Source organism: Giraffa tippelskirchi, chromosome 6 (assembly GCF_054371585.1).
Source record: "Giraffa tippelskirchi isolate mGirTip1 chromosome 6, T2T-mGirTip1v1.2.pri, whole genome shotgun sequence".
NCBI classification, from domain to species: Eukaryota; Metazoa; Chordata; class Mammalia; order Artiodactyla; family Giraffidae; genus Giraffa; species Giraffa tippelskirchi.
In genome coordinates, this window is record NC_137280.1 from 131309085 (window position 1) to 131335651 (window position 26567).

The 26567-nt window shown below is 40.8% G+C and overlaps 2 protein-coding genes across 4 annotated transcripts in view; one reads left to right on the plus strand and one right to left on the minus strand.

Moving 5' to 3' along the window:
- Positions 1–26567, minus strand: part of PPP2R2B (protein phosphatase 2 regulatory subunit Bbeta) — a 764919-nt gene that overhangs the window by 714601 nt on the left and 23751 nt on the right. The window lies entirely within an intron of this gene.
- Positions 1–26567, plus strand: part of STK32A (serine/threonine kinase 32A) — a 137408-nt gene that overhangs the window by 76924 nt on the left and 33917 nt on the right. The window contains exons 5-6 of the mRNA XM_081505084.1: positions 4712–4885; positions 24998–25035. Coding sequence (XP_081361210.1) covers positions 4712–4885; positions 24998–25035 — 212 coding nt within the window. The remainder of the gene's footprint in view (positions 1–4711; positions 4886–24997; positions 25036–26567) is intronic.

The window sequence follows — 26567 nt, forward strand, 5'->3', positions numbered from 1 at the left end:
ACAAACAGCAGGTTCCCCTAATGTCATGGTTTTCAGGCTTTTTTCTCTGTCACCCACAGGAAGAAATATTTTTCATCACAACCCAGGAGATATATACAATGTTTATAGTCTTACATGTTAATAGCTTTTATTTCATGTTATTCAGTCTATTTTTTTAAAGTACTTGTTAAAACCGACCAAACTGACTTCACACCCATTAACGGATTATGACTCACAATTTAAAAAACACTCCATTGGAAAATATTTTATTGAGTTGGCCAAAAAGGGCATTCAGGTTTATGGAAAAACCCAAACGAACTTTTTGGGCAACCCCATAGTTCTTTCCAGAGCTCCAGTTCTAAGCAGGTGAGCAACTGACTTGGTTGATGGCATAGTGGAAATGAAAGCAGTTAATCCAAAAGCATGCAAGAAAATACTTTCAAATTATGAAAAGTGGTGTGCACAAGAATATGGCATTGTGTGTAATAGGGAGACATGATTTCATATGGAATGCTAGAAATGTCTCTGTGAGAAGTGTGCCTTGGGCTGAGACTGAAGGATGAAGTGACAATAACCAGGCAGTGGGCAGTGCTGTGTGCGCAGGCAAGGCCACGCACATCACAGTTTCCTAAGGCTGGAGGGGCATGAACTACTAGGTGAGGAATGGAAGGAAAAGATCCTCAAGATAACTCTGGGGAAGTAAACAGGGCCAGATCACATAGGGTTCTGCAGACCATGGAAAGAGGTGAAGGGGATTCCTGAGGCTGGAGAACATAAAACTCACCTTGTAAAAAGATAACCATGGTGTGTAGAATGGACTGGAGAATTTCAACGTGATACAGAGAGCTGTGAATAGTCTGCAGCAATATGGTGGGGTTGGTTGGGGTAGGGCGGTAGTCCTTTGTCACTTATCTCCTCTCTTAGTGAGCAGACTTTACAATGCATTTCACAAGCACAGGGTCCAGACTTACTAATTTTGGAGCTGTCAACTGAGAAATAAATAAGCCATGATATAGCATTTTTTTTTAAGTAATGAAAAATGCATCTCTGAGACTATGGGATAAATGGCCAAGGTATAGGGAAGCTCTTACTCTTTTATGTTGAAAAAAAATCAGATTATGATATGAACCTTCATATCCTACCAAATTGCATTATGCTCACATATTTTACTGAATATAGTTCTGGAAATAAAATACTTATCTTCTTTCCCTCTGAGAGTTTAGGATCTATGATAGAGGGCCTCAGATCTGATGTGTGAAAGGGGAAAGAGAATTTTTAACAGCCACACGTGGCTCCATGATTAAATAAATTTAAAATCATGCTGGGCAAGGGAAGCGTGGTGCTTCTTGCCTGGGCTGCTTCTTTCTTTGATTAATCATCCCCTGCATGGTCCAACACTGTTGTTAACTTGCCACAGTTGGCATCTTTATCAGCCCTCTTTTTTTTGGATAAAAATAGCTTAGCCCAAGTCACAATAAAAAATGTTTGTTCACTCAGGGTAAATTTAATAAGACCTTTGTCCCCCACTTAAAGTTAAATGAAGTAATGGGAGAGGAGTTTTCTGGTTTGTGACCAGTTTGGGGACCTCCACCCTGCCTCCAGCAGGGAGCTGAATACAGCCGGTCTGCCTAGGTTGTTTTCAGGGGCATCCAGTGATGCTCATGGTTAGCACTCTCTTCTCTCTTCTTTTGGTACCCAGCCCTCACCTACCTCATTTGCCAGCTATCCCAGTAAGACGGTGCTCACATGCCATGAGCCATCATTGTTTCTATTGTATTAGCCAAGGATAGCCTAAGGTGCAATAGGTCTCAGGCAGGATTACATATAATTAGCACATCCTTACTTCCTGAAAACCTGTAAAACACAATAGATACAATGTGTAGTGGTGCAGTTGGGAGGATTGTGAACCAAATCGCCCAGGTCCAGGCACCTATCCTGGTGCCCATTAAACCTGTGGCGGAGATACCCAGCCAGTCCTTGCATGAAGGTGAAGAATAACACTTCCTACTTGGAAGGAAGGTTGTGACCAACCTAGATAGCATATTTAAAAGCAGAGACATTACTCTGCCAACAAAGGTCCGTCTAGTCAAGGCTATGGTTTTTCCGGTGGTCATGTATGGATGTGAGAGTTGGACGATGAAGAAAGCTGAGCGCCGAAGAATTGATGCTTTTGAACTGTGGTGTTGGAGAAGACTCTTGAGAGTCCCTTGGACTGCAAGAAGATCCAACCAGTCCATCCTAAAGGAGATCAGCCATGGTTGTTCATTGGAAGGACTGATGTTGAAGCTGAAACTCCAATACTTTGGCCACCAGATGCGAAGTGTTGACTCATTGGAAAAGACCCTGATGCTGGGAAGGATTCGGGGCAGGAGGAGAAGGGGACGACAGAGGATGAGATGGCTGGATGGCATCACCGACTCGATGGACATGGGTTTGGGTAAACTCTGGGAGTTGGTGATGGACAGGGAGGCCTGGCGTGCTGCAATTCATGGGGTCGCAATGAGTCCGACACGACTGAGTGACTGAATGGAACTGAACTGACACTTCTCACATTGTTACCAAGCATTTCCTGTGCTTCTATCTTAATCCTCCCCCACCCCAAGGCTTAATTTCTGACATCTGTGTGAATCAGTCTTCAGTGATAAACAGAATTTTATTTGTTCAACAAGTGAACTCTGAGAACCTAGTTTTTATTAGAATGTTACTCCCTTAGATTAATGCTTCATTGAATTGCTCATTTTTCTTTTGTTTGCAAATCTCCTCTTCCTGTAGCACAATGATCATTCTAAAGAAGCAAATGTACTCAATACACTTCTTCCATCATTGATATTCTACATCTGTTTCCTAAGCAAAGAATTTGTCCCTTGGCATTGGTTTGCATCCCTGGGCACTGCTTTGCAGTCTCTCAATTCTGTGATTCAAATAAAACTTTAAAATGTGATCTCTGTGACATGATGTCAAAAGAAACATGTTACAATAGTGTTGATACAGAGGGCTTTTTGTGACTAGAAATCATGTCTGTGCTTTGAGGAAAACAAAACAAATCAGAGCAGTTGGAATGCATTTTTACAGGAGGTTCTTTGCAAACAAGCAGAGGCCAATCCTGCTCACCTGTGTCTCATTTCCTCTTCCCATCCCTCCAGCTCTTGCTCCTTCAAGTCCGATCACGTGTCTTGCTTAACCCGCTTCAGTGTCTCTCCAGCATGCACAGACTCGTGAACAAGCTTCTGTCAGGGGATCTGCTCTCTGCCTTCCTCTCCAGCTTCCCCATCACACATCATTCCAGCAAACCCACACTCTTCTTTCCCTCCTCACACTGTGCTCTTTCCCATGTCTATGCTTAATCCAGGCTGTTCTCCTCTTTCAAATCTTCCTTTTAGACCTGGAGACCCCTTCACTGCTACCATCTATTGGGTGTTTTATCTCATGTAAATTACTTAAACTTCTCTGGGCCTTGATTTCCTCCTCTGTAAAATGGGAGTATAAGAGCAGCGTTGTGGAGTCAATGACACAACATGTGTATAGTGCTTTTAGAGCCTGCCCCAGAGAAGCCATCTAATGGAAACATCAGCCATGTCGGCTTTATTTTGTACTTATTATTGTCACCATCCTTCAAAATTTAATTCCAATGTCTCCTGTGTTGAGAAGCTTTCCTGTCACTGCTCATCCCCAGGACCGAGTGAATTACTTCCCTTTCCTGTACACTTACTTCTTTATGGCTCTCTTTGTATCTTTTTTCTTATCATGAATGTGATTTATGATTTGTTATAATGTTAAGCAGTGAAGCTGTTAATGTGGAAAAATAAGCATGAGATGGTTCAAGGAGGCCTCATAACTCGTGTTTTATGGACCTCCTGTAGCAGTGTGTTCAGGATATGATTGTTAATAACAGGTGAATAAATGAAGTTTTCTTCATTTTCTGGGCTTTATAGCTCTGTAGACATTACGGTTAATGGGTGCTTATTGTATGCCAGGAATAACATTAAATATTACACTCATTGTAGCATTGAAACATATATATTACCATATGTATTAATAAAATAGCTAGTAGGAAGCTGCTGTATAACACAGGGAGCTCAGCTCAATACTCTGTGACAACCTAGAAGGGCAGAGTGGGAAGAAGGTTTAAGAGGGAGGGGATATATTTATATTTATGGCTGTTTTGTGTTGTTGTACTGCAGAAACTAACACAGCATTGTAAAGCAATTATCCTGCAATTAAAAATAAATTTTTTAAATGTTACACTCATCATATTTAGTCTTTAGCTAAAAGTAAAGTGTTAGTTGTTCATTCGTGTCTGACTCTTTGTGACCCCATAGACTGTAGCCCACCAGGCTCCTCTGTCCACAGAATTCTCCAGGCAAGAATACTGGAGCGGGTAGCCATTCCCTTCTCCAGGGGATCTTCCCAACCAGGAATCGAACCCAGGTCTCTAGCATTGCAGGCAGATTCTTTACCATCTGAGCCACCAGGGAAGCCAGACCACCACCAAAAAAAATGTTATACTCATCATATTTAGTCTTTACTATAACCAAATGTGGAAGATCTTCTTATCATTCGCATTTTACACATGAGGAAACTGAGGGCCTAGAACAAGTAATAGACTAGTACTCCCAAGCCTGGATTCCTAGCTCAGGAAAGCCTGGCTCAGATCTGTAAGGTGTCCTTTGCCGCTAGGCCTCTTTAGTGTGTTTATGTATTTAACCCACTTGCATTTCTAATTCCTTTCCAGGTATTCCTTCCAAGATGAGGAAGACATGTTCATGGTGGTGGACCTTCTGCTGGGCGGGGACCTGCGTTACCACCTGCAGCAGAATGTCCGCTTCCAGGAAGACACGGTGAAGCTCTTCATCTGTGAGCTGGCCATGGCCTTGGACTACCTGCAGAGCCAGCGCATCATTCACAGGTCAGTCAAGTCCAAGGGGCAGCCTTGGGCTGAATGCACATGAGGGGATGCACAACCTGCTGCATTCAACAGGTCCTTATGGAACGTGACATCTAATTCTTACTTAATTCTTATAGCAATACTGGAGGTAGATGTCCCCATTTTTCAAATAAAAATAATAATGAGCACATTGAACTTAATTTCCCCAAGGTTACCATTAATAAACAACAAGACCAGAATTAATGAGTATTGGTGCTGTTTACAACTAAGCCTAGACAAAGAGAAGGAAAAATGACATATGGGGGCTTAATAAATATTAAGTGAATTAACTGAAATAGAAATGAAGAAAGTGCATGAAGGGAAAGATACAGAATGGGTAGGAAGAAAATTCTTTGGAGAGAAAATTTGAGTCCTAACTTCTATCATCCACCCTATAATGAGTCCCTGGTGTGGGTGTGCTGCAGACAAGTCAGCAAAAGCAATGTATCTCTTTCACTTGGGGCATTTGTGTCAAAGACAAACAAATAACACAAGTAGCTATAAACCTAAACAGACAATAGAGAGAAAAGGATAATAGTTGATATTTATAAAGTAGTTGGTAATTTTGATCACAATTTCCTATATAGTATCTCACTTGATCTCTATAATAAGTGATAAATGAGCAGAGCAGTTGTAGTTAGGCCAGTATTAAATCTGAGATTTTGTGATTTGGAGACATTAAATTATCATCTAGGTTCTTTTAAGAATTTTGAACCTAATCACCATCAAAGCAGCTACTATTTTCCTGGGTTTCCATATGCCAGGCACTGCAAGGTACTTTCACATATTATCCTATTCAGTACTCAAAACGTAGAGGACTCCACTTTTCATTACAGTATTCCCATTCTTCAGATGAGAAAAATGTGGCTTAAAGATTCACCAAGGAGAAACCCTGACAGACAGCGTTGCCATATTCAAACCTAGATCTCTCTGATCCTAACATCAGAGCTCTGTCTACTATACTAATCTGTATTTATTACACATATGAAATATATACCATAATACATTAAACATCATTAAATGAACAATCAACACATGTGACTCTGCCACTGTCATCTCAAATCCTTTAAGTATCTGCTGAGTTTTCATGTCTCATTTACTAAACATTTGGCTAGATAGACTATTTTCCCACCACCAGTTAACATCTAGAATTTATTAGAACTAGTACAGATCCTTGGTTAAAGATGTAGCATCATAATTTATAGACTCTCTGTGCAAGTACTGTAGACCAATCGTTTTTTTTCTTTTTGGTCTTGGCACTTAACATAATTATTATTTAATTTTCCATCTTTGGAAGGGCCCATTTGTATTGAAAATGTGCTCTTCAGGCAGTGGATAAATGGAAAGCGGACCGGTTAATCATGTACAATCTCTGAAGTAAAATTTACACACCTGGTGTTTTTCTCAATAACTGGGAATCCTGTTGACAAGAGATCTTTCTCCCATACTGGCTTTTTGGTAGCCATCACCCAGTTCTTTCCTAGGAGAAACTTTTCATATTTGTAGACTATAGAATCCCTCTCAGAGTCTTCACGCTCACTCATCCTCCCCTAGATTGCCAACCCACAGTCTGTCTGGGGTGCTGACATGGCAGATCTCTGGCAGGAGTCAGAGACCCTGAGAAGCCCCCAGAGGGCACCTTTTCACTTTCTCCTTCCTCTGTTTGAATCTGAGTTCTGTGCCTTCTTTCTCTGAGTTTCATTTTCTCAGTCATCACAAGATGCTCTGAGCCTTTTTGCCATGTGCTTAGAACCGTGTTCTGAGAAGAATTCAGGAGAAAAAAAAACCGAATATGTGACACAATTTTCACCCTCAAGAAACTTAACCACACCAAGCAGCTTTGTTCTGTCCTTCTCTCCCTTATTCGCTTTTGCTGTCATGGTTTTGTCACTTAAATAAGAAATCAAGGATTAAGTTTCTGCTTCTTGCCTTTTACAGACTCACCATTATTACTTAAAACCCATCTTCAGAGGGCCTCTTTGTACTGAACTGTCTCCTCACCGTGGCAGATTAATGGAAGGCAGACACAATGACATTATGAATGCAGGGTTAAAATAAGATGGCATCATCTTGGGATCAAAAAACAACCCAGATGTATTTCAACTGCCGATGTGTCCTACCTTGCCTCCCCAAGTGTTATGTTTTATAGGCAATCATAGCATCTTGTACTTCTCTTGAGGCATTGTGATGTTTTCACTATATAATTACCCAATGTTTGTTTGTTCTACTAAATTGTAAACTCAATGACTTAAGGCCATGTGTGGTATGCTTCTCACTGTATAACCAGTGTTCAGCAAAAATCTGAAGGAATGAACACTGCCTGAGCCACATGGATGATTGATTGCCTAAAAGCCCAGGTTTACAGATAACAAAGACAAAATTAAAATAGAAGAAATTAAAGCCATAAGTTTCAGACATTTGTTGGCCTTCATGTTGGGTAATCATATAATTTATCATCCCAACCAGGGTACTCCTGAGAATGAAAGGAGTTGATGTTAATAATTATGCTGGGACAACAGGCAAAACTCATACATGTTTTGGAAGAACCAGGACATATACCAATCTCTTTAGGGCTTTTCAAGACAGTAGTGACCAAATAGGTTTTAACTGTGAGAGAGCTCTAATTACCAGAGCTTTCTGCCTTCCGAGTACTAGATATCAATGTGAATTGATTTCCATTTGAAGTGGTATCAAATGGGTTAAAAAAATCATGTACGTGGTGAAATAAGCAGTGTCCCTTTGTCTGCGGCATTTAGAGGATAATAGTGCACTCTGAAGCTGGGACTCCCGGGAAGAGTTAAAAGCATGACGAGCAACATAGAAAAAGAAATGGAGGCTTCTGAGTGCTCTGATTCTCTTTCTAAATCTCTGCCTTCAAAGAAATCTGCAAAATGCATGCTGTATTTGATAGAATCAAAGATAACAAAACATCTTTCAGCTACTTAGAGGATTAGACTGGAAGATACATCCTGAGTTCCAAGGTATTAAAAAGTGAATAAAAAAAAATTTAGAAAATACAGTAGATTCCCCAGGCAAGAAAAGATCATCTGCCTAAAGGGGCAGATATAAAATATGTGACTTCCACATACAGATGGCCGAAAGGCCCTTGAAAAGATACTCTAACTATTAGAGAAATGCAAATCAAAACTACAATGAGATATCACCTCACACCAGTCTAAATGGCTATCATCAAAAAATCCACAAACAATAAATGCTGAAGAGGGTGTGGAGAGAAGGGAACCCTCCTACACTGTTGGTAGAAGTGTAAATTGGTATAGTCACTATGGCGAACAGTATGGAGATTCCTTAGAAAAGTAAAAATAAAGCTATATGACCCTGCAATCCCACTCCTGGGCATATACCCAGAGAAAACATGATCCAAAAGGATGCATGCACCCTAATGTTCATTGCAGCACTGTTTTCAATGGCCAAGACATGGAAGCAACCTAAAGTGTCCATTGACAAAGGAATGGATAAATAATATATGGTACATATACACAATAGAATATTACTCAGCCATTAAAAATGAAATAATGCCACTCTCAGCAACATGGATGGACCTAGAGATTGTCATTCTGAGTGAAATAAGTCAGACAGAGGAGAAATACTGTATGACATCCATTATATGTGGAATCTAAAAAGAAATGATTCAAATGAACTTCTTTACAAAACAGAAACAGAGTGAACTTATGGTTGCCAGGGGAATAGAAATGGGAGGAGGGATAGTTAGGGAGTTTGGGATCGACATGTACACACTGCTATATTTAAAGCGGATAACCAACAAGGTTCTACTGTGTAGCACAAGGAACTCTGCTCAATGTTATGTGGCAGCCTGGATGGGAGGGGAGTTTGAGAGAAAATGGATACATATACAGGTATAGCTGAGTCCCTTTGCTGTCCACCTGAAATGATCATAACATTGTTACCTGGTTATACTCCAATATAAAATAAAGAATTTAAAAATATATGTGACTTCCTAATTTCACAACATTTTGTCTCTGGACTTGGTCGCAGATTCCAAATTATCTGTGGTGGTCAGCAACTGTGGACGGAGCAGCCGTGCTGATAGGCTGTCATGACTGTGGGCTTCTGGGTACCAAGCTCTCTGCTAAGTACTTGTGAATTATTTCCTTCCATCTGCCCACAAATCCAAGAGGTTGATGGTGTGACTGTCCCCATTTTACAGCTGATGAAACTCCAGGTCAGGATATAACTTGGCTAATATGTAGGTGAGGCATCGCTTGAAGGATATGCAAGGCTCTTAGCCTCTCTCCATGCTCCTGATGTTCTGCACAGTTGTTGCCCTGAGGAAGGCATGGTACAGGGTGAGGCATGGCCACCTGACTTCAGACACCTGCGCTGTCTGGCTGCAGAAGTGAGGATGACACATGTGGAACCAACGGATGACAGAACAGCCCCAAACTAGAAGCTACGTTGTATGAGAACGACAAGTATTTCAGCAGAGAAGATGATTTGGGGTAACAGTAAAAGCTTCTTGAGAGCTCAGGGGGTTTAAAACCAGGAAGGAGAGTTTAATCCATGGAAAGGAAACTGTATTCTGAATGAAAGTATTCATTTGTCCCTCTGCGGTAACATAGAATGGGTTCTGTCTTTAATTCTTCCTGCCAGCAATGTCTAGCTTATTTTTTAAACACCGTAAATCTTATTTTTGCCTAAATTCTGAGTGAAACATAAATGGGGTTTTGTTTTATCTTGCTTATATATTTTTTTAATTCACAGACTTGACTTTTTGTTGTTTCCTAAATATGTAGAATACTTAGCTCATTTTTCTCATTTTTAGACTCTTTTTTCTCTCTAGTTGTGAAGGACACAGGACTGCATAGTCACCATTCATTTTGAATTGTGCAGTTAGACATATTTTTTAGTCAAGAAGTGAAACATTTTTCCATTTTCAAACTAGAGTTTGAAAATCAGCTCTAGTTTCCAAATTACGGCCATTTCTTCCTTCAATATTCTCCTTTACTTACATTAAATCAGTGAATGAAGATTTTAAAAACATGGACACAGTCATTATTTGCTTTTATTTTTAAAAATAAGTAACATTAAACTCATTACAATCCTTCCTATGGGATAGTACTCTTTAGTTTGTTGATTGCTACAGTCTCTCCAGTGAATAAAGTAATAGAAAGTAATTTTTACAGTGCAAAGACAAATTTGTATTCCTTCCCTTGTCAGTTGTTAAAGATGCAATTGCAAATTTAAGCTAATAAGATGAATCGTTTGGGACAGTTAAATAGTAAGAGTCATGTTGGGTCAAAATACCATTTGACTGGATGTTTGTTTTTTCCTCTTTCTAAGAATTATCTCACTCTAATAAAGTTATAACTCACTGATTTCTAAATTCCTATTGGAATGCAATAAAAATCTAACTAGGCCCTTGATGTCAATGACTGCAGTACAACAGAACATGTTGCAGAAGTTCATCTCCAACTGATTACAGATATGTTGAAGTAGGAATAAAAGAAAATTCATGATTATAAAAAAAAAAGAATAGGATGTTATTTTTATTCATCACCTTTATCTTCTTTGCTGTAATCATAGAAACCTTGGAACTTCCATAGATACACAAAGGAAATAGTTTTTGCATGCCCTGTCCTGGACTGAAGTAGCTACTTGCCAGAAGTTTATATTATTCTTCTAGAAATCAGCATCTTGACTGGGGGAAGGGGGGAAACTTAGGGATAAAGCTTCTATCATAAATATTCATTCAAGAATTGTTTCTTGAGTATCTGTTTGCCAGACAACATTCTCTGGGCTGACCTTCAATGTAGAAACGACAGAGACTTCGCTGTCATCAGAGCTGATAATATAGAATGAAAGGGAGTCAAGTAAACATTTCAACAGTCATACCAGAAAGGTGGCATTCTGGTATGCATACCAAATTCTTTGGCATTCACTGCAGAGAAAACAAGCAGTTGTATGTGTATCCTGAGTCACACACACATCTCTCACACTCACCACATCTTCACCGTGGTCTTGATCATACTTCTACTGGTAGCCCCTGGCTCACAATATTCTTCATAAAAAGTGGTCTCTCCCTCCTAAACTGAAGCTCTACTCCTCACTCAAGTTCTAATCTCCAGCATATAGTCTAACCCAGAGCAGTTGCTGAATAAGTCAGTGACTAAACAAATCAATGAGGACAGAATATACATGTGATCCTTGGGTGGGCATGGAAAGTAAAGGTTTCTGCAGATGAAGTTGTCTTCAGTATCATTGTTTGTTTGTTTTTTGGTTTTTTGGACATACCATGAGGCTTGCGGGGTCTTAGTTTCCCAATCAGGGATCGAGCCTGTACCCTCGGTAGTGAGAAGTTGAGAGTCCTAACCACTGAACCACCATAGAATTCCTGGAGCATCGTTTTAATTTATTCCACACATTCCTATTGTGTGCCCACAGTGTGTGGCTCTGTGCTGCCTTTCTTCCATGCTGTGTTAGTTTTTACTCCGTGCAACAAAACACCACAGACATAGGAACTTAAAATAATGCACACTGATTATCTCACAGTTTCTTTGAGTCAGGAGTCAGAGAACATCAGAGTTGGGTTCTTGAAAAAGCTGTAATCAAGGGGCTGATTGGAACTGGGTTCTCTTCTGGAGTCTGGGCTAGGCAAGAGTCCACTTCCAAGTTCAGTCAGGATGTTGGCAGAGTTCATTGCCTTGTGGCTGTAGGACTCAGGTTGTTTCTTCAAATTCAGTGAGGAGACCAAGACTCTAGAGTGAGTCTGCTAGCAAGACAGAGTCCATTTTATTGAATTAAATTATGTCACATAACACAATCAGAAGAGCAAGACCCCCTCACTTTTTGCCATACAATGTCTGTTAGAAGCAAGCCATACAATCAGCCCACACTCAGGGGTGAGGATGATATAAGGCATGAACACCAGGAGGTGGGGACCGTGGGAGACACCATAAAGTCTGTCCACCACACTTCCTCTAATGAAGTTGTCTTACACCAGACTCTAACATCAATGCCCTCTATGAACTTAAAGTGAAATTGAAAGTCGTTCAGTCGTGTCTGACTCTTTGCAACCCCATGGACTGTAGCCCACCAGGCTCCTCTGTCCATGGATTCTCCAGGCAAGAATACAGGAGTGGGTTACCATGCCCTTCTCCAGGCTATAACCTTAAACACAGCCTTGAACATCTCTGTCAAGGAGGTGGTGAGGAGGTCTGACCAAATGAACAGGAATGGTTCTTTCATATCTAAGAGTCTAGGATGATTTCCTCACAGTCCTGATAGGATGAGGCTCTTCAAAGTATAACTTCTTTGATTTTCAGCTCTCTACCACACACCCACTTCTCCCCAAGAAGGCCCCATGACCAAAATGAACTGTCTAAAGAGCCTATGACAGTGAAGTGAGATAATCACCTTTTAGCACGTTTAATAATCAAGACCTACTGATGAAATTAATTGCAGGGCAACAGTGGAGACACAGACATAGAGAACAGATTTATGGACACAGGGAGAGAGGGAGGAAAGAGAGAGTGTGATGTATGGAGAGAGTATATGGAAACTTACATTACCATATGTAAAATAGATAGTCAATGGGAATTTGCTGTATGACTCAGGGAACTCAAACCAGGGCTCTGTAACAACCTAGAGGGGTGGGGGGGATGTACAAGAGGGAGGGGAAATATGTATACCTATGGCTGATTCATGTTGATGTTTGGCAGAAACCAACACAATTCTGTAAAGCAATTATCCTTCAATTAAAAAATTAATTAATTAAAAAATAATAATCAAGACCTTTTTGCAATTCAGTTGTGAACCAGAATTCTTTGTTTTCATAGGCAGAGACCTTCAAGGCTGAGGTTTCACCTTTTTGTCTGACTTATACACATTGCATCATCTTGGAAGTCACATTTCATTCCTAGGGGTGATCATTCGTAGGAAAAAATAAGATCTTTCTGCAGCTAATCATTTTAGTCAATGATCACTGAGTGACAGATGAGCTTCTGATGAATGAACTTGCCAGCACGGTGACACCCCAGCTTTCTGAAGCCTGTGGGAATGAGTCATCTGGAGAGAGGCTTTTCTAATTCCTAAGGGTGTTTACTACTCTCTGCTCACCATTTAATTTATACTACAACGACATGTCTCATTTTCTTAATGGCTTAAGAAGAGCTATCATTCACTGTGTATATATCAAGAACTAGGCACTGTGCTAACAAGCATTTTGCACACACTGATACTCAGCAATACCATGACAAGGTTAAGTGCCTTGCCCACTACCATGCAGTTGGTATACTAAGGCCAGATTTAAACATAGGATTATCTGATTCAAAGGTCTTGCTCTTAATATAGGCTCTTTTAGTTTCATTGTTATAAACATGATAGACCTCTTCAAAATCAGATGAGCTATTTAGTGCTATTTAGCCAATAGCAGGGCTTCCCTGATAGTTCAGAGGGTAAAGAATCTGCCTGCAACGCAGGAGACCCCAGTTCGATTCCTGGGTTGGGAAGATCTCCTGGAGAAGGGATAGGCTACCCACTCAAGAATTCCTAGGCTTCCCTTGTGGCTCAGCTGGTAAAGAATCTGCCTGCAGCATGGGAGACTGGGTTCGATCCCTGGGTTGGGAAGATCCCCTGAGAAGGGAAAAGCTACCCACTCTAGTATTCTGGCCTGGAGAATTCCATGGACTGTACAATCCATGGGGTCGCAAAGAGTCAGACAGGGCTGAGCGACTTTCATTTCACATCCAATAGCAACTAACACTAGTTTAGACACATATATTTACTTGGTATGTGTTATGGGTCGAGTTGTGTGTCCCTCCCCCCGCCCACCAATACACACACAAAAGGTATGTTGAAGTCCTAACCTCCACTATCTCAGCATGTGACCTTATTATGAAATAGGGTCTTTATCTTCCCAGGTGGCTCAGTGGTAAAGAATCTGCCTGCCAGTGCAGAAGATGCAAGAGATGTGGGTTAGAACCCCTTGGTCAGGAAGATCCTCTGGAAGAGGAAATGGCAACCTACTCCAGTATTCTTGCCTGGGAAATCCCATGGACAGTGGAGCCTGGTGGGCTACAGTCCAGGGAGTCACAAAGAGTCAGACATGACTGAGCGACTGAGTACATAAGCACAGAGGTAATCAAGCAAAAACGAGTTCATGAGGGTGGACCCTAATGTAACTTGTGTTATCAAAAGAGGCAATGTGGACAAAGAGATAGACACACACAGAAAAGGAAGATTATGTGAAGAGACACAGAGAGAACTCCATGTGAAGATGAAGGACTGGAGTGATGTGTCTATAAGCCCAGGAAGGCTTAAGATTGCAAACAAACCAACACAAGCCAAGAAGAAGCGAGGAAGGTCCCTTACGTACAGGTTTCAGAAGGAGGAGGACCTGATGACACCTTGATTTCAGACTTCTAGCCTCCAGAACCATGAGACAATATATTTGTTTTTTCTTAAGCCACCTATTTTGCAGTGCTTTGTTACAGCAGCCCTAGCAAACTAATACAGTGTGTTTTTCCAGTTTTCTTAGAGGCTAAGATGTCAACCTTTGCTTCTCTAGCACATGCTACTCAGATCAGCTTCTGCTTCCCTCCTGATATGCTGCTCCAAATATATTATGGGATGGGAGACCAGATAACAAAACTTGTTAGAACTGTTTATAAAAGTGCAGTCACCTAAGAGGGAAATCTGATAAGTCAAATCCATTAGCTTTCGTATATGGTAACCTATTTTACGTTGCCCAGAGACTATCTCTGCTTACTTCCGTATTTCCGATTTGGTGAGATATTTCGGATATCTCTGGCTTTTTAATAACGTGTCTCTAGCCCACAGGGTTTTGTTTTGCACTTAAACATCTCTAGACGAAGCTCAACGTTTTGTAGTTTACCAAAGCAGCACGTCCAGTATATGAGAAAATTAAAAGTCTAAAAACAATTACAGATTGTCTGATTCCTGTATTATTCCTGCTCTGTGTGATGTTGCCTTTCTTCCTCTCAGTACATTGATAATATTTTGTTCACGGCAGTGGGATGATAGTTTGGCTTCCAGTTGCCATTTTCTGTGGGCTGGTTAAGAAAATGCCCTTCCTTTTTGTTTTGGTAAATCTTCTCTTCAGGAGTTTACAAGCCTTCTGCAAGTCTTTGCTTCCTAACTCCCATAGCAGAAGGGCTACTTGAATCTCAAAAACAAAACGGCAGTGTGGTAATGAGGGTATTAGGTTGATGTGTTCTGTTCAGCACCTGCTCCCGAGCTACCGAATAATGAATGAGCATCAGTTACACATTGTGAAAACAGGAGACTCTGCCTGTTTTGTGCTGTGTGTCAGGCAGTTCTGAAAGGAGCTTTGAAACTGTGCTTCTCATACAAGCGCACCCATTTGTGAAAACCCACGTGAAAAAGTCCAAGAACTGCTTGTTTACAGGTCAACATTTAACTTGCCTGTGCCGAGCTTTTAAGTTTCTCTAAGGTTAAGGGTTTTGTTAATATGCAACCTGTGCCTTGGTCCAAATTAGATTTTACTTTGCCTAGGATATATTTTAGCCCAAAGCTGAAGCATCATTCTTTCAGGGTTAGTCATTTAACACGCAGTATTGATGACTTATTCATGTGCCAGGCAAACAGCTCTTGAATGGAGTTTTTTTAATTCATTAGCTCTGTTGTTTATTCACATGTGTATTGTTGTTGACATTTTATTGAAGCATAGTTGATTTACAATGATGTTGCATTAGTTTCGGGTGTACAGAAAAGTGATTCAGATATACATACATATATATTCTTTTTCAGATTCTTTTCCATTATTATTAGAAGATATTGAATATAGTTCCCTGTGCTATGCAGTAGGTCCTTGTTGGTTATCTATTCTATAGATCGTTGTGCATATATGTTAATCCCAAGCTCCCAGTTTATCCCTTCCTCTCTTTTCCCTGTTGTAACCATAAGTTTGGTGAGACCGACCTGGCCTCGCTCAGCTCTCTTGCTGCTTCTTCAACCACTCTCTCCCCTTTCTCACATGTTCTGATCACAAAGGCCTCTGTTCTGCTACAGGATGTAACAAACTTCCACTTTGGAGTCTCAGTATAGACAGGCTCTGTATCTGTGAATCTGTCTCTGTTTTGTCAATAAGTTCATTTGTATTTGTTTTACACGCCACCTATAAGTGATATCATGTGATACTTGTCTTTTCTGTCTGACTTCACTCAGTATGAAGAGTTTTTGAAGCACAGAATCATGGTTTCTGTCCCCTCCGAGCTTATAGTTTGCTTGAGGAGATGGACAAAAAATGTAATACAGAAACAGAAACCACAAGAACAGAGACAGGAATTATCATGTCAGGCACAGCGTTTGTTGCATGCTTTATGGGAAATAAAGACCTAAGGAAAAGCATACAGGTTGGGGGAGACTGGGTGACTTTAGCATCATGCTGAAGAAGCCTGGCCAGTAGGTGGCATTTGAGCTCTAAGGCGGAAGTTTGTTACCTCCTGCAGTAGAACAGAGCCCTCTGTGGTCAGAACACATGAGAAAGGGGAGAGAGAGGTTGAAAAAGGCACAAGAGAGCTGAGCCGAGGGCACGTCCTCTTGCCAGGTTCAAGTAAATGCTCTAGTTCAAGGTTATTTCTTATTTGCGCTTTAGTGAAAATACAGAGCCAGTTTTGAAAGGAGACTTACTTGAATTTGTTATCAGTTTGGAGATAAGGATAGGGCATTGACAGTGGGTAGTAAGACAATAAAAATGCAAATGATAGAGAATGGGCCTCATTAGCTATTCTAGATATCAGGGCAGGAAAGAGCCTAGAGATTATTAGTTCAACTTGCTCCCGCTGTAGGGAAGGGATCAGCATATTTTTTCTATAAAAGGCTAGATAGAGAAAGTTTTAGACTTTAGAGGCTGTGCAGCCTGCCCCAACTCATCAACTCTGCCACTGAGGAGTGGAGGCAGCCACAGAGAACATGGAAGCGCAGAATATGATTGTGTTGCAATAAAACCTTACAGATACTGAAATCTGAATTTCACATGATTCTTTGTGTCATAAAATGGCATTCATCTTTGATTTTTCAATCATTTAGAAATGTAAACTCCCTTTATAGCTTATAGCCATGATGTGCTACATTTCGGCCACAGGCCATAGTTTGTCAACCCTGGAACCGATGTTAAAACCGCGGCCCAGAGAAGCAAGTGATATGAAGGTCACAAAGGAAATCAGAGACAAGGCTAAGACAAGAAATCATGTGTTGTAGCTATTAGGCTGGTTGTTGTTGTTGTTCAGTGGCTCAGTTGTGTACGACTCTTTGCGACCCCATGGACTGCAGCACGCCAGGCTCCCCTGTCGTTCACCATCACCCAGAGCTTGCTCAAACTCATGTCCATTGAGGTGGTGATACCATCCAACCATCTTATCCTCTGTCATCCCCTTCTCCTCCTGCCCTCAATCTTTCCCAGCATCAGGGTCTTTTCTAATGAGTCAGCTCTTCGCATCAGGTGGCCAAAGTATTAGAGCTTTAGCTTCAGCATCAGTCCTTCCAGCGAATAGTCAGGATTGATTTCCTTTAGGACTGACTAGTTTGATCTCCTCGGCTAGTACTTTTTAAAAAATAGCGTTTTCATTGATGATAAAAGTAAGAAGATATTTGTTGTTCAGTCACTAAGTTGTGTCTGACTCTTCGCAACCTCATGGACTGCAGCACTCCAGGCTCCCCTGTCCTTGACTATCTCCCAGAGTTTGCTCAAATTCATGTCCATTGCATCACTGATGCCATCCAACCATCTCATCCTCTGCTGCCCCCTCTCCTTTTGCTTTCAACCTTTCAACATTGAAAGCATCAGGGTCTTTTCCAATGAGTTGGCTTTTTGCATCAGTTAAACATCAGTTTCTCACTATCTGGCCCTTGCTACACTGCTGCTGCTGCTGCTGCTGCTGCCACTAAGTCGCTTCAGTCGTGTCTGACTATGTGCGACCCCATAGATGGCAGCCCACCAGGCTCCCCCATCCCTGGGATTCTCCAGGCAAGAACACTGGAGTGGGTTGCCATTTCCTTCTCCAGTGCATGAAAGTGAAAAGTGAAAGTGAAGTTGCTCAGTCGTGTCCGACTCTTAGCGACCCCATGGACTGTAGCCTACCAGGCTCCTCTGTTCATGGGATTTTCCAGGCAAGAGTACTGGAGTGGGGTGCCATTGCCTTCTCCACTAATACTTCCCAATTATTTGTTCAATGTTTTCTGAAAGTTAGTTGAACAATTACTATGTGTCAGATACTAAACTAAAAGTAATTCATGTGCCATCTCACTAAAGTTTCACAATGGCTCTATAAAGCAGATACTATTACTGTCCTCAATTTACAGATTCAGGAGGGCTGAGTCTCAGAAGCTTACTGCAAACATGCTTCTAGTCTCAACAGAAAGCTAATTCACATGAGACTGAACAATGAAAGGGATTTGTTACCTTATGGTAACTGAAAGTCCAGATGTATGCCAGACTCATAGGCTATCTTGATCCAACACCTCAGCCTTGGACTCCATGCTAACTCCTTTAAATTCCATGAATCACACACCTTCTGGAAGCTTTCTCCAGGACAGCAAAGAAGTTTCTTCCTCAGAGGCCCATAGCATAACTCTTCTCCCTGCTCAGTGGCTTAAATAGGGTTACAGCCCACTCCCGAACCAATAACCGGGACTATGAAATGGCATAACTCTCAGTAGCTTAGCCCTGAGTCATAGAACCGTCTCCTGAAGTCAAGCATGGGATAGATTTCCCCAAAACAAAGGGACTACAGTATATGTGTGTGTGTGGCAGAGAGGTTAAATACACAAATGAACTGAAATGATTAAGAGAATGAAGAATGCATGGTACGAAGGCAATCATAATGTACATTATACAAAGTTATAACTTGCCCAAGGTCCCAGAACTAGCAAATTTTCAGCTGAGATTTGAAACTGGGTCATCTGACTCCAGAGCCCACATTCTCAACATCTAGGTTCTGCTGCTTCCCAAATAAACCTAGTAATGCCTGGAGATGGATAGATGGATAGAACAATTTGTGATTGGGACTGTTACCAACTTTATTCTATACACACACACACACACACACACACACACAATTACATAGTACAGTACCATATACCATATACATGACTCATATTTAGTCTGTATACTGGTACAGCCATACCTATTGTAAAACTACTAAAATTCTTGTATTTCAGTGTAGTGGTTGATAGGGAGCTGCTGCCTGAGCTTTCCTGTTACCCAGCTCCTTTCGTGCCCCACTTTGTCCTGTCTTCTGTTCTCTCACCCACAAACTCCCTTGATCCAGCAGCTAAAGTGCTAGCTCCTGACCCTACAGGGGTCTCCTAGGTTCTGCTTATGTGCCTCCACCAGCATTCAGATGACAGACTCTATTTGTTACCATCAATGGACCACAACTGATCTTGTTCCTTTCTGGTTCCTCTTATTTTGTAGACTCTTTTCCTTCCTCTAACTAGTACATTTTCCTTACTTAAGATTTCCTGGATTTGAGTGGAAGACCCAGGAGACCTGAGTTCAGGCTAGGCTCTGTGGCTGAGTGATGGTTACTCTGTGCCCTTGCCTCCTTGGGTGCAGAATGCATAAATGTTACTCAAGATTCTAGCTCTGTGAATCCAAATTAAAGAAAACAGTGGTAATGAAGAGCACTGCTGACTAATGCAAAACTGTAAGGCAGGAGGCCTTGTCATTTAAATATTCTGCCTTCAAAGACTACAAAGTGGTTAAAAATCTCAAGTTTCTGGGATGGTGGTACATGGCCATACTTCTCAAACTGGAGTGTCTGTACTACTGTACTGTTGGGGATTCATCTTCCTTAAACAATAGATTTATCCAGAACAAGAAAGATAGAATTTTATTTTTATATTAAAAGAGATATGGATATATTAATATTATAGAGTAAGGTACAAAGTCTATATGATTTTCATATATATAATAGAAATTATGAAAAAATTAAACTTGCTGCAGACCAATTTTAACCACACTTCAGACCCCTGGGTATGTTAGGACATTCTCTGCTGACAGGGAGTAAGATATGAATATCTGCAATATAAACTAAGATTGCACCTCTCAATCTTTGATTATAATTCCAGTTCTGTCTTACTGTTAATCTTGAGCCATCTCTGAGCTCCCCCTTCTTCATTTGCAAAAACTAGGTGTAATATCTAAGTTATGGATATTATTGTTGTAAGCAGTAATATCAATGTTGTCTCTCAAGTGCCTGCCATGTGCCTGCTGCAGCATGGACAATAAATATTAACTCTAACTACTCTCGTGACTCATGGGAAGTAATAAGTTTGAAACATGATTATGGACTAGCCTCAAACACTTCTTCCTGTAGCCAAGCAGGCATTACTAATCAATCTTTCCCCTTGGGTGTGGAGGCCCTTTACCAGCACAGTCTGAAAGCCTTCAGTCCCTTTACTTCATTTCCTTGTAATGGCTTCTGTAACTAATACTCCCTTGAACAAACTGTGGGAAAGGCTGGAATTGAACAACAAAAAGAATTAGTCATCTGAAACAAGTATATGTCAATTATTTCTCAGTTGAAGCAACCAGTTGGTCAGAAAGTTGGAGGATGATACTTGGTTCTTAATAATCCAATCCTGGCAGCTTTTCACTTCTGCCTCCTGCTCTAAATTATGTAACTTTGCTCACAATTTCCCGTCACACTCTCATACCCCCACCCCTCTCTTTTCTTAATATGGGTCTATTTATGTGACCAATAGTCTTCATGAAACATCATAATTAATATATTATAGGCACAACAAATACAATATTGTATGATAATATTATATGCTGCTGCTGCTGCTGCTAAGTCGCTTCAGTCGTGTCCGACTCTGTGCGACCCCATAGACAGCAGCCCACCAGGCTCCCCTGTCCCTGGGATTCTCCAGGCAAGAACACTGGAGTGGGCTGCCATTTCCTTCTCCAATGCATGAAAGTGAAAAGTGAAAGTGAAGTCGCTCAGTCGTGTCCAACTCTTAGCGACCCCATGGACTGTAGCCTACCAGGCCCCTCCGTCCATGGGATTTTCCAGGCAAGAGTACTGGAGTGGGGTGCCATTGCCTTCTCCGATAATATTATATAAATATATGTAAATAAAATATTATATATATAATATTTTCCTCTCTCAAGAACTTGGAGAGTACCCAATCTAAGAGAGCATTATGTAACGAAGATTTAAACCCAAACCATGGACCTGTCAGAAAGCTGTGGGACACTGAAGGAGTTGAGTTTGGTTTGGATACACAGACTTTCCTGTTCCGTCTTCTCACAATACCCCATGTCATATTGCAGGGTGAGCAACTTGATTCCAGGATAGGCTCAGTGAAGGGATGTAATTAGCCTATTAAGTCCTGCTAATGTCTTGTTAAAGTCATTCAAGTGAGAACAGCAGACATATCAGTTCCGCCTTGAACCCTGCCACAGGGAGCACTGCATTTCCACACTTATGTTTATAGTCCCCACAGTAGGAATCAGCTGATTCAGCAGGACCTGGCCTTTTCTGTTTCATCAAGTCAAGATGCAATGAGAACTTTCTATAGAATGTGTGTCTTCCTTCAGCACGGCAGTGCACTTCAGCACTCCCCAAATGACTGGTTTTTTAGTTGCATCTGGCAACTAAATACAGTGCATCTGGCATAGATGGAGGAGGAAACCAATATTCTTGCCTGGAGAATTTCATGGACAGAGGAACCTGGTGGGCTACAGTCCATGGGGTAGCGTAGAGTCAGACACGACTGAGCAACTAAGACAGACAGGCGTAGATAGAGGGTGTTTTGTTGCTGTTGTAGTTCTTGATCTTTTGCTTTTGTTTTTCTCTTCTTAGAAGAAAAAGAAAGATGTGGCTTATTATTCCAGAAGTTGGAGATGCCAAGGGATCAGATGCACTTATTTTTCTGACAAATATTTATTCAAGCACTAACTTTATTCTGGGCACTTTGATGAGCCTGGAAGCTACAGCGCTGAATAGTACAGTACACAGAAAATGTCCTTTCTCTGAGAACTTACATTCGGGGGGGGGGGGGAGACAAATAATGAACAAATAAGAAAAAAATATGTAATGATAGTGTTGTACTGAAAATAAGATGGAGGGGAAGAGATGAAGATGGAGATGAGTGGTCAGGAAGCTTCTTGGAGGATGTGATATTTTAGCTGAGATCTGAATGACAAGAAGAAACAAGCCATGCAGGGGGACAGGATTGTAGGTAGAGGAAATGAAGGAAACCATTCAGGATTATTGGAAAAGATGAAAAAGATAAGAGGTGGTGCTGCATTTCTGAACTAGAAAATCTCACCTTGTTCTGGAAGAAATTTTAATACAGCACCTGGGTTTATTTTCATTTCCTTTCTCCTGCTACATGAATAAACAGTCTTATCACACTGCTATTCACCCTTAGTGACTTAGAGGTTACTTCATCACTTTTGAGAGAAACTGTGTACTCAGAATCTCTGCTTATATACTTTATTTTTCTGTTGAGAGTCTACTTTCCCTTTTCTACAGAGCAAGGATATTTTCTCATATCCTTTCTCTGAATTTAGTAATAAACATACCTCTTTATCACTTTGAACCCCTTTGGCAAGGTTCCTCATGAACCTTTCTTACCCTCTCCATCCCTGGGGCAACTAGATCTCATGTATCTATTTCCCATATTCTAACACAGTGACTTATCAAAGTAGACAAACATTTGATGAATAAATGAACATCAGATTGAAGTAGGACATACTACCTTTAAAATATGACCTCTCTGATCTTTGTGCTGTTTTTTAAGCTGTAAGGAAGTTTCTGGGGAAAGTAGTGGATATAACGAAGTGTGGCTATAACCATTTTTTTTTAATGATGCCTAGAAATTTAATAGAAAGCCCATAAAGTGACAAACCCATAGCAGTTCATTCCTCCCAGCAAACCCTCATAAATTCAGGCCACGAAATCATTATGTTCATCCTGCCTCTCCCTTCCTGGCAGAGTTCCTCAAAGCCTCCTCCTCATCTGGAAAACACTACCTGATGCCAGTCTGAAAGAGGTGGCAAGAGTAATGCCTGCTTTACCTTGAGCTTTAAGCTGCAGAGTGTTTGATGGTGTGCTATAGTGCTCTTGTATATCCTGGTTTATATATTAATCAAGAAGCTGTCCCTGCCATCAAAGAGTTCATGATCCAATCGGAGAAAAAAATTAATAGAAGTGTGATAAATGTTATGATGGAAGAAGTATACCATGCAGAGCATGTAGGAGGGGCCACTGACTCAGAAATGGAAAATCAGGAAAGGCTCCCTGCAGGAAGTGGCATCTGAGCTATGTGGTGAGAGATCAATCTGAATTTTCTGGGTGTAGCAGGTCAAGGCTCTGATTCACACAAAGGAACAACAGAAGGTGAAGGGATGGAGGGAGCATTTAGGAGACTCCATGTACTCCATGTGGCTGTCACCCAGGAATCAGACTAAGGGGGCCTTTATTTTATATGAATGAATTTAGACTTGATAATTTTTGAAATGAAATCCATCAGAGGGGATGGGATGGAGTCTGAAATATTGAGACTTTAGCCAGAGAAACATCCGATTTGAAACCCCCTCCCGCTCTGTGTTTCTCATAAATTGTACCTTGAACAAGAGAAAAATTTGTCACAGCCACAGATGATCACTTATGAATACAGAACTAATTTTAAGAAACTAATGAACTAAATGAGAAGATATTTAAACCTTATGAAAGTACCCATGTACCTGCCTGTTGGGTGGGACACATACTTGGTTCTCTCTGTAGGTAAGAGGCTTGTTATTGATCAATAGTGTCAAGAAAAGACGACTGACAATCTTGGTCTGTCAAAGGCTCAGGTCACCTTATTCTAACAACATAAAAGCCTCTTGACTAGGCTGAAAAATGTAATCCCAAACCTGTTGCAGAATTTCTTCCCTAATGACTTCTGTGAATTTGGGTTGAAGGGCTTTAATGGTTTGTTAGGGAAGTGCAGTGAAAGCAGGAGTGTGGAAGAGTGAGGGCTGTTATGAACTGCAGAGCAGTGCTCTCATTGAGGACACTGCTTACAGTAATATTTGTTTCTTGAGGACTTTCAAAAGTCTACAGACCAATCTTCCAAGTATTTACGATCAAACCTCTGAGTATCTACCATCAAACTACTCCCTTCATTGGATAAGGGTGGGTTGTATTCCTTTCTGTGGATTTAAGGAACTTATCAGTGCATGGAAGACTGGTCCAAATCCTTTAATTAACAACCCTGGGAATAAGACTTTTTGAGTCACTAGAGACATTAACATCATCCTAAGAAAGATTCTAATCTCTGCAAGGTGAAAGAATAATCACAGTTTTGAAAATGTAGTGTAAAAGGTTCTGCCTGGGGTACTTTTTGAGTTACATCGGATCCCTCTTTCCTGGTTTGTGAAAAACTAGAAGAGATCAGAGGCATTATATCATTAGCATCTTCATCAATCTATATTCAGGAATCTGAAGTTTCATAGTGTCTCTCTCTGCTTCATCTCAGTCAAGACTTACTACCCATTAATTTATGTTTTGTTAAGACCTAAGGTGTAGGGAGTATGAACAAACCATTATTTCTCTAAAAAAAAACACAAAAGTATAATCACATCATAGACCATTTTGTTTCTCATAGTCTTTAAATTCACTTCATCTGTGTAGCTCTAGAGTTACACAGACAACAGTGATGATCAGTACTACTGCTTTATGACAATGTAAATGCCATATGATCTATGGAGCAATACTTGCTCGGCTATAACCCACTATAGAATTTAAGGGTCTGAGAGCTTTGGAATGAAAAAGACCCAGGTTCAGAGCCCAGTTCTTCTGTTTACTAGCTCTGTGACCTTGGATTAAGTGACTCAACTTCTTTAAGCCTCAGTTTTCTGATCTAGAAATTGGGGATGTTACTGGTTATCATCTCAATTCACTGTGAGGATTCAATGAGATTGTGATGAAGGGCTAGTACACTGTTTCAACCCTAGCTACCATTCTTGAGAATTTCGACCTTTATCCTTTGTTGTTGTTGTTCAGTTGCTCAGTCTGGTCCGACTCTATAGTTCTGCTTTATTATGAGCTACTTTCTCTTTTCTTTTTCCTCCTCTAGGGATATGAAACCTGACAATATTTTGCTTGATGAACATGGTAAGTAAATGATTTGTTTGCAATCAACCACTTGATACACATGTGCAACAAACTGATTATCCCCAGCAGAGGAGCACTATACATGGAAAAAGTGTCTTGCTTGGTTCAGTTGCATTGTTTGTACAAACTCTATTTAATGGTGGGACGGACCATATGGGGGAACTTTATCATTTATTGCAGTGGCATAGTACAGTAGTACAGGGGTGCCCAATACCCATCCACAGCCTTTTAGGAACCAGGCTGCAAAGCAGGAGGTGAGAGGTTGGCCAGCTAGTTAAGTTTTATCTGCTGCTCCCCATCAATTTCCATCACTTGCATTACCGCCTAAACCATTACCGCCTCCCTACTGCTCATCACCTCCCGCTCTGGTCCATGGAAAAACTGTCTTCCACGAAACTAGTCCCTGGTGCCAAAAAGGTTGGGGACTACTGCACTGGTACACTCATAAATAGCCTTGAATTTTCACAAGGAAAAAGTTGTTCTCTTATCAGTTGTCTTCCATTTCTACTGATTTCTTCAAGAAAACCATCCCAGTTTTGGGGTGCTAGTTTGCCTTAATATCTCTATAGCAATTATCTTCCTTTTTTTTTTCCGTAAAGACAGAAGAGACCTCAAGTATAGAGCATTCGGTAGGCAATAGTATCTACTTAGAGATTCATGAAATTATTTTGTTCTCATTTTGTCTACTTTGAGGCTTTTCTTCTCGTCAGGGCAAATTTTTACATTTATATAAGAGATAGTAAGTTTTCTGTTCAACCATTTTCAGTTAACAAAAAATCAATCCATTTAAAGAAAGATAGAAAGTAGGTAAGAGTCTATGTGGTACCCAGAGGGGTAAGGCAGTGACCATGAAGGTGAAAAATGAACACCTGAAGTTCAAGAGACACTGATTGAAGATGTCCTGTAGAAAAAGCTTTGGCCAACAGTGATTAAATGTGTATCATCTCCTCCTAATATTATTTTAATGGACATTTGGATTTATTGGTACATCAGTGCAGAGTTGTAGGACACACAGCCTGCATGTTATAAATGTTACAGAGGCAATAAGATCCTTGTTAAATTTTCAGAGAGCTGCTGGGTGAGGGAGTCCTAAATCTGCAAAGCTCTGTATTCATGACTTTTACAAAAGGGATTTACAAGTGGGACTGAAACTCCACAGACTATCCGTGGTTCATCATTTATTTACCTAATTGCATTTTAAACCTGCTTTGCCACGTGTGCTCTGAGTGCCAAGAAATACTTTTCTGTATGACCTCTAATTTCAAAGCTCAGCATCATTATTTATTTATGGACTGTCTAAAAAGATTTTTTCCACTTTCTTCCAACGCCTTATTTCTTCCTTCCCTTTACTGCTTCTGACATTTGGGAACAGATTCTCTGAAACTCAGAAATGTGGGCACTGGTGATTCAACATGAAGGTGACTTTCATGAAAACATCAGCTATCTCTGCCTTCAGTAGGAAGCAGGATCCCCCTCACGCTGGTACGAATAAACTCTGTGGAGCTTCACAACTGTCAGCTTCACAACCCTAG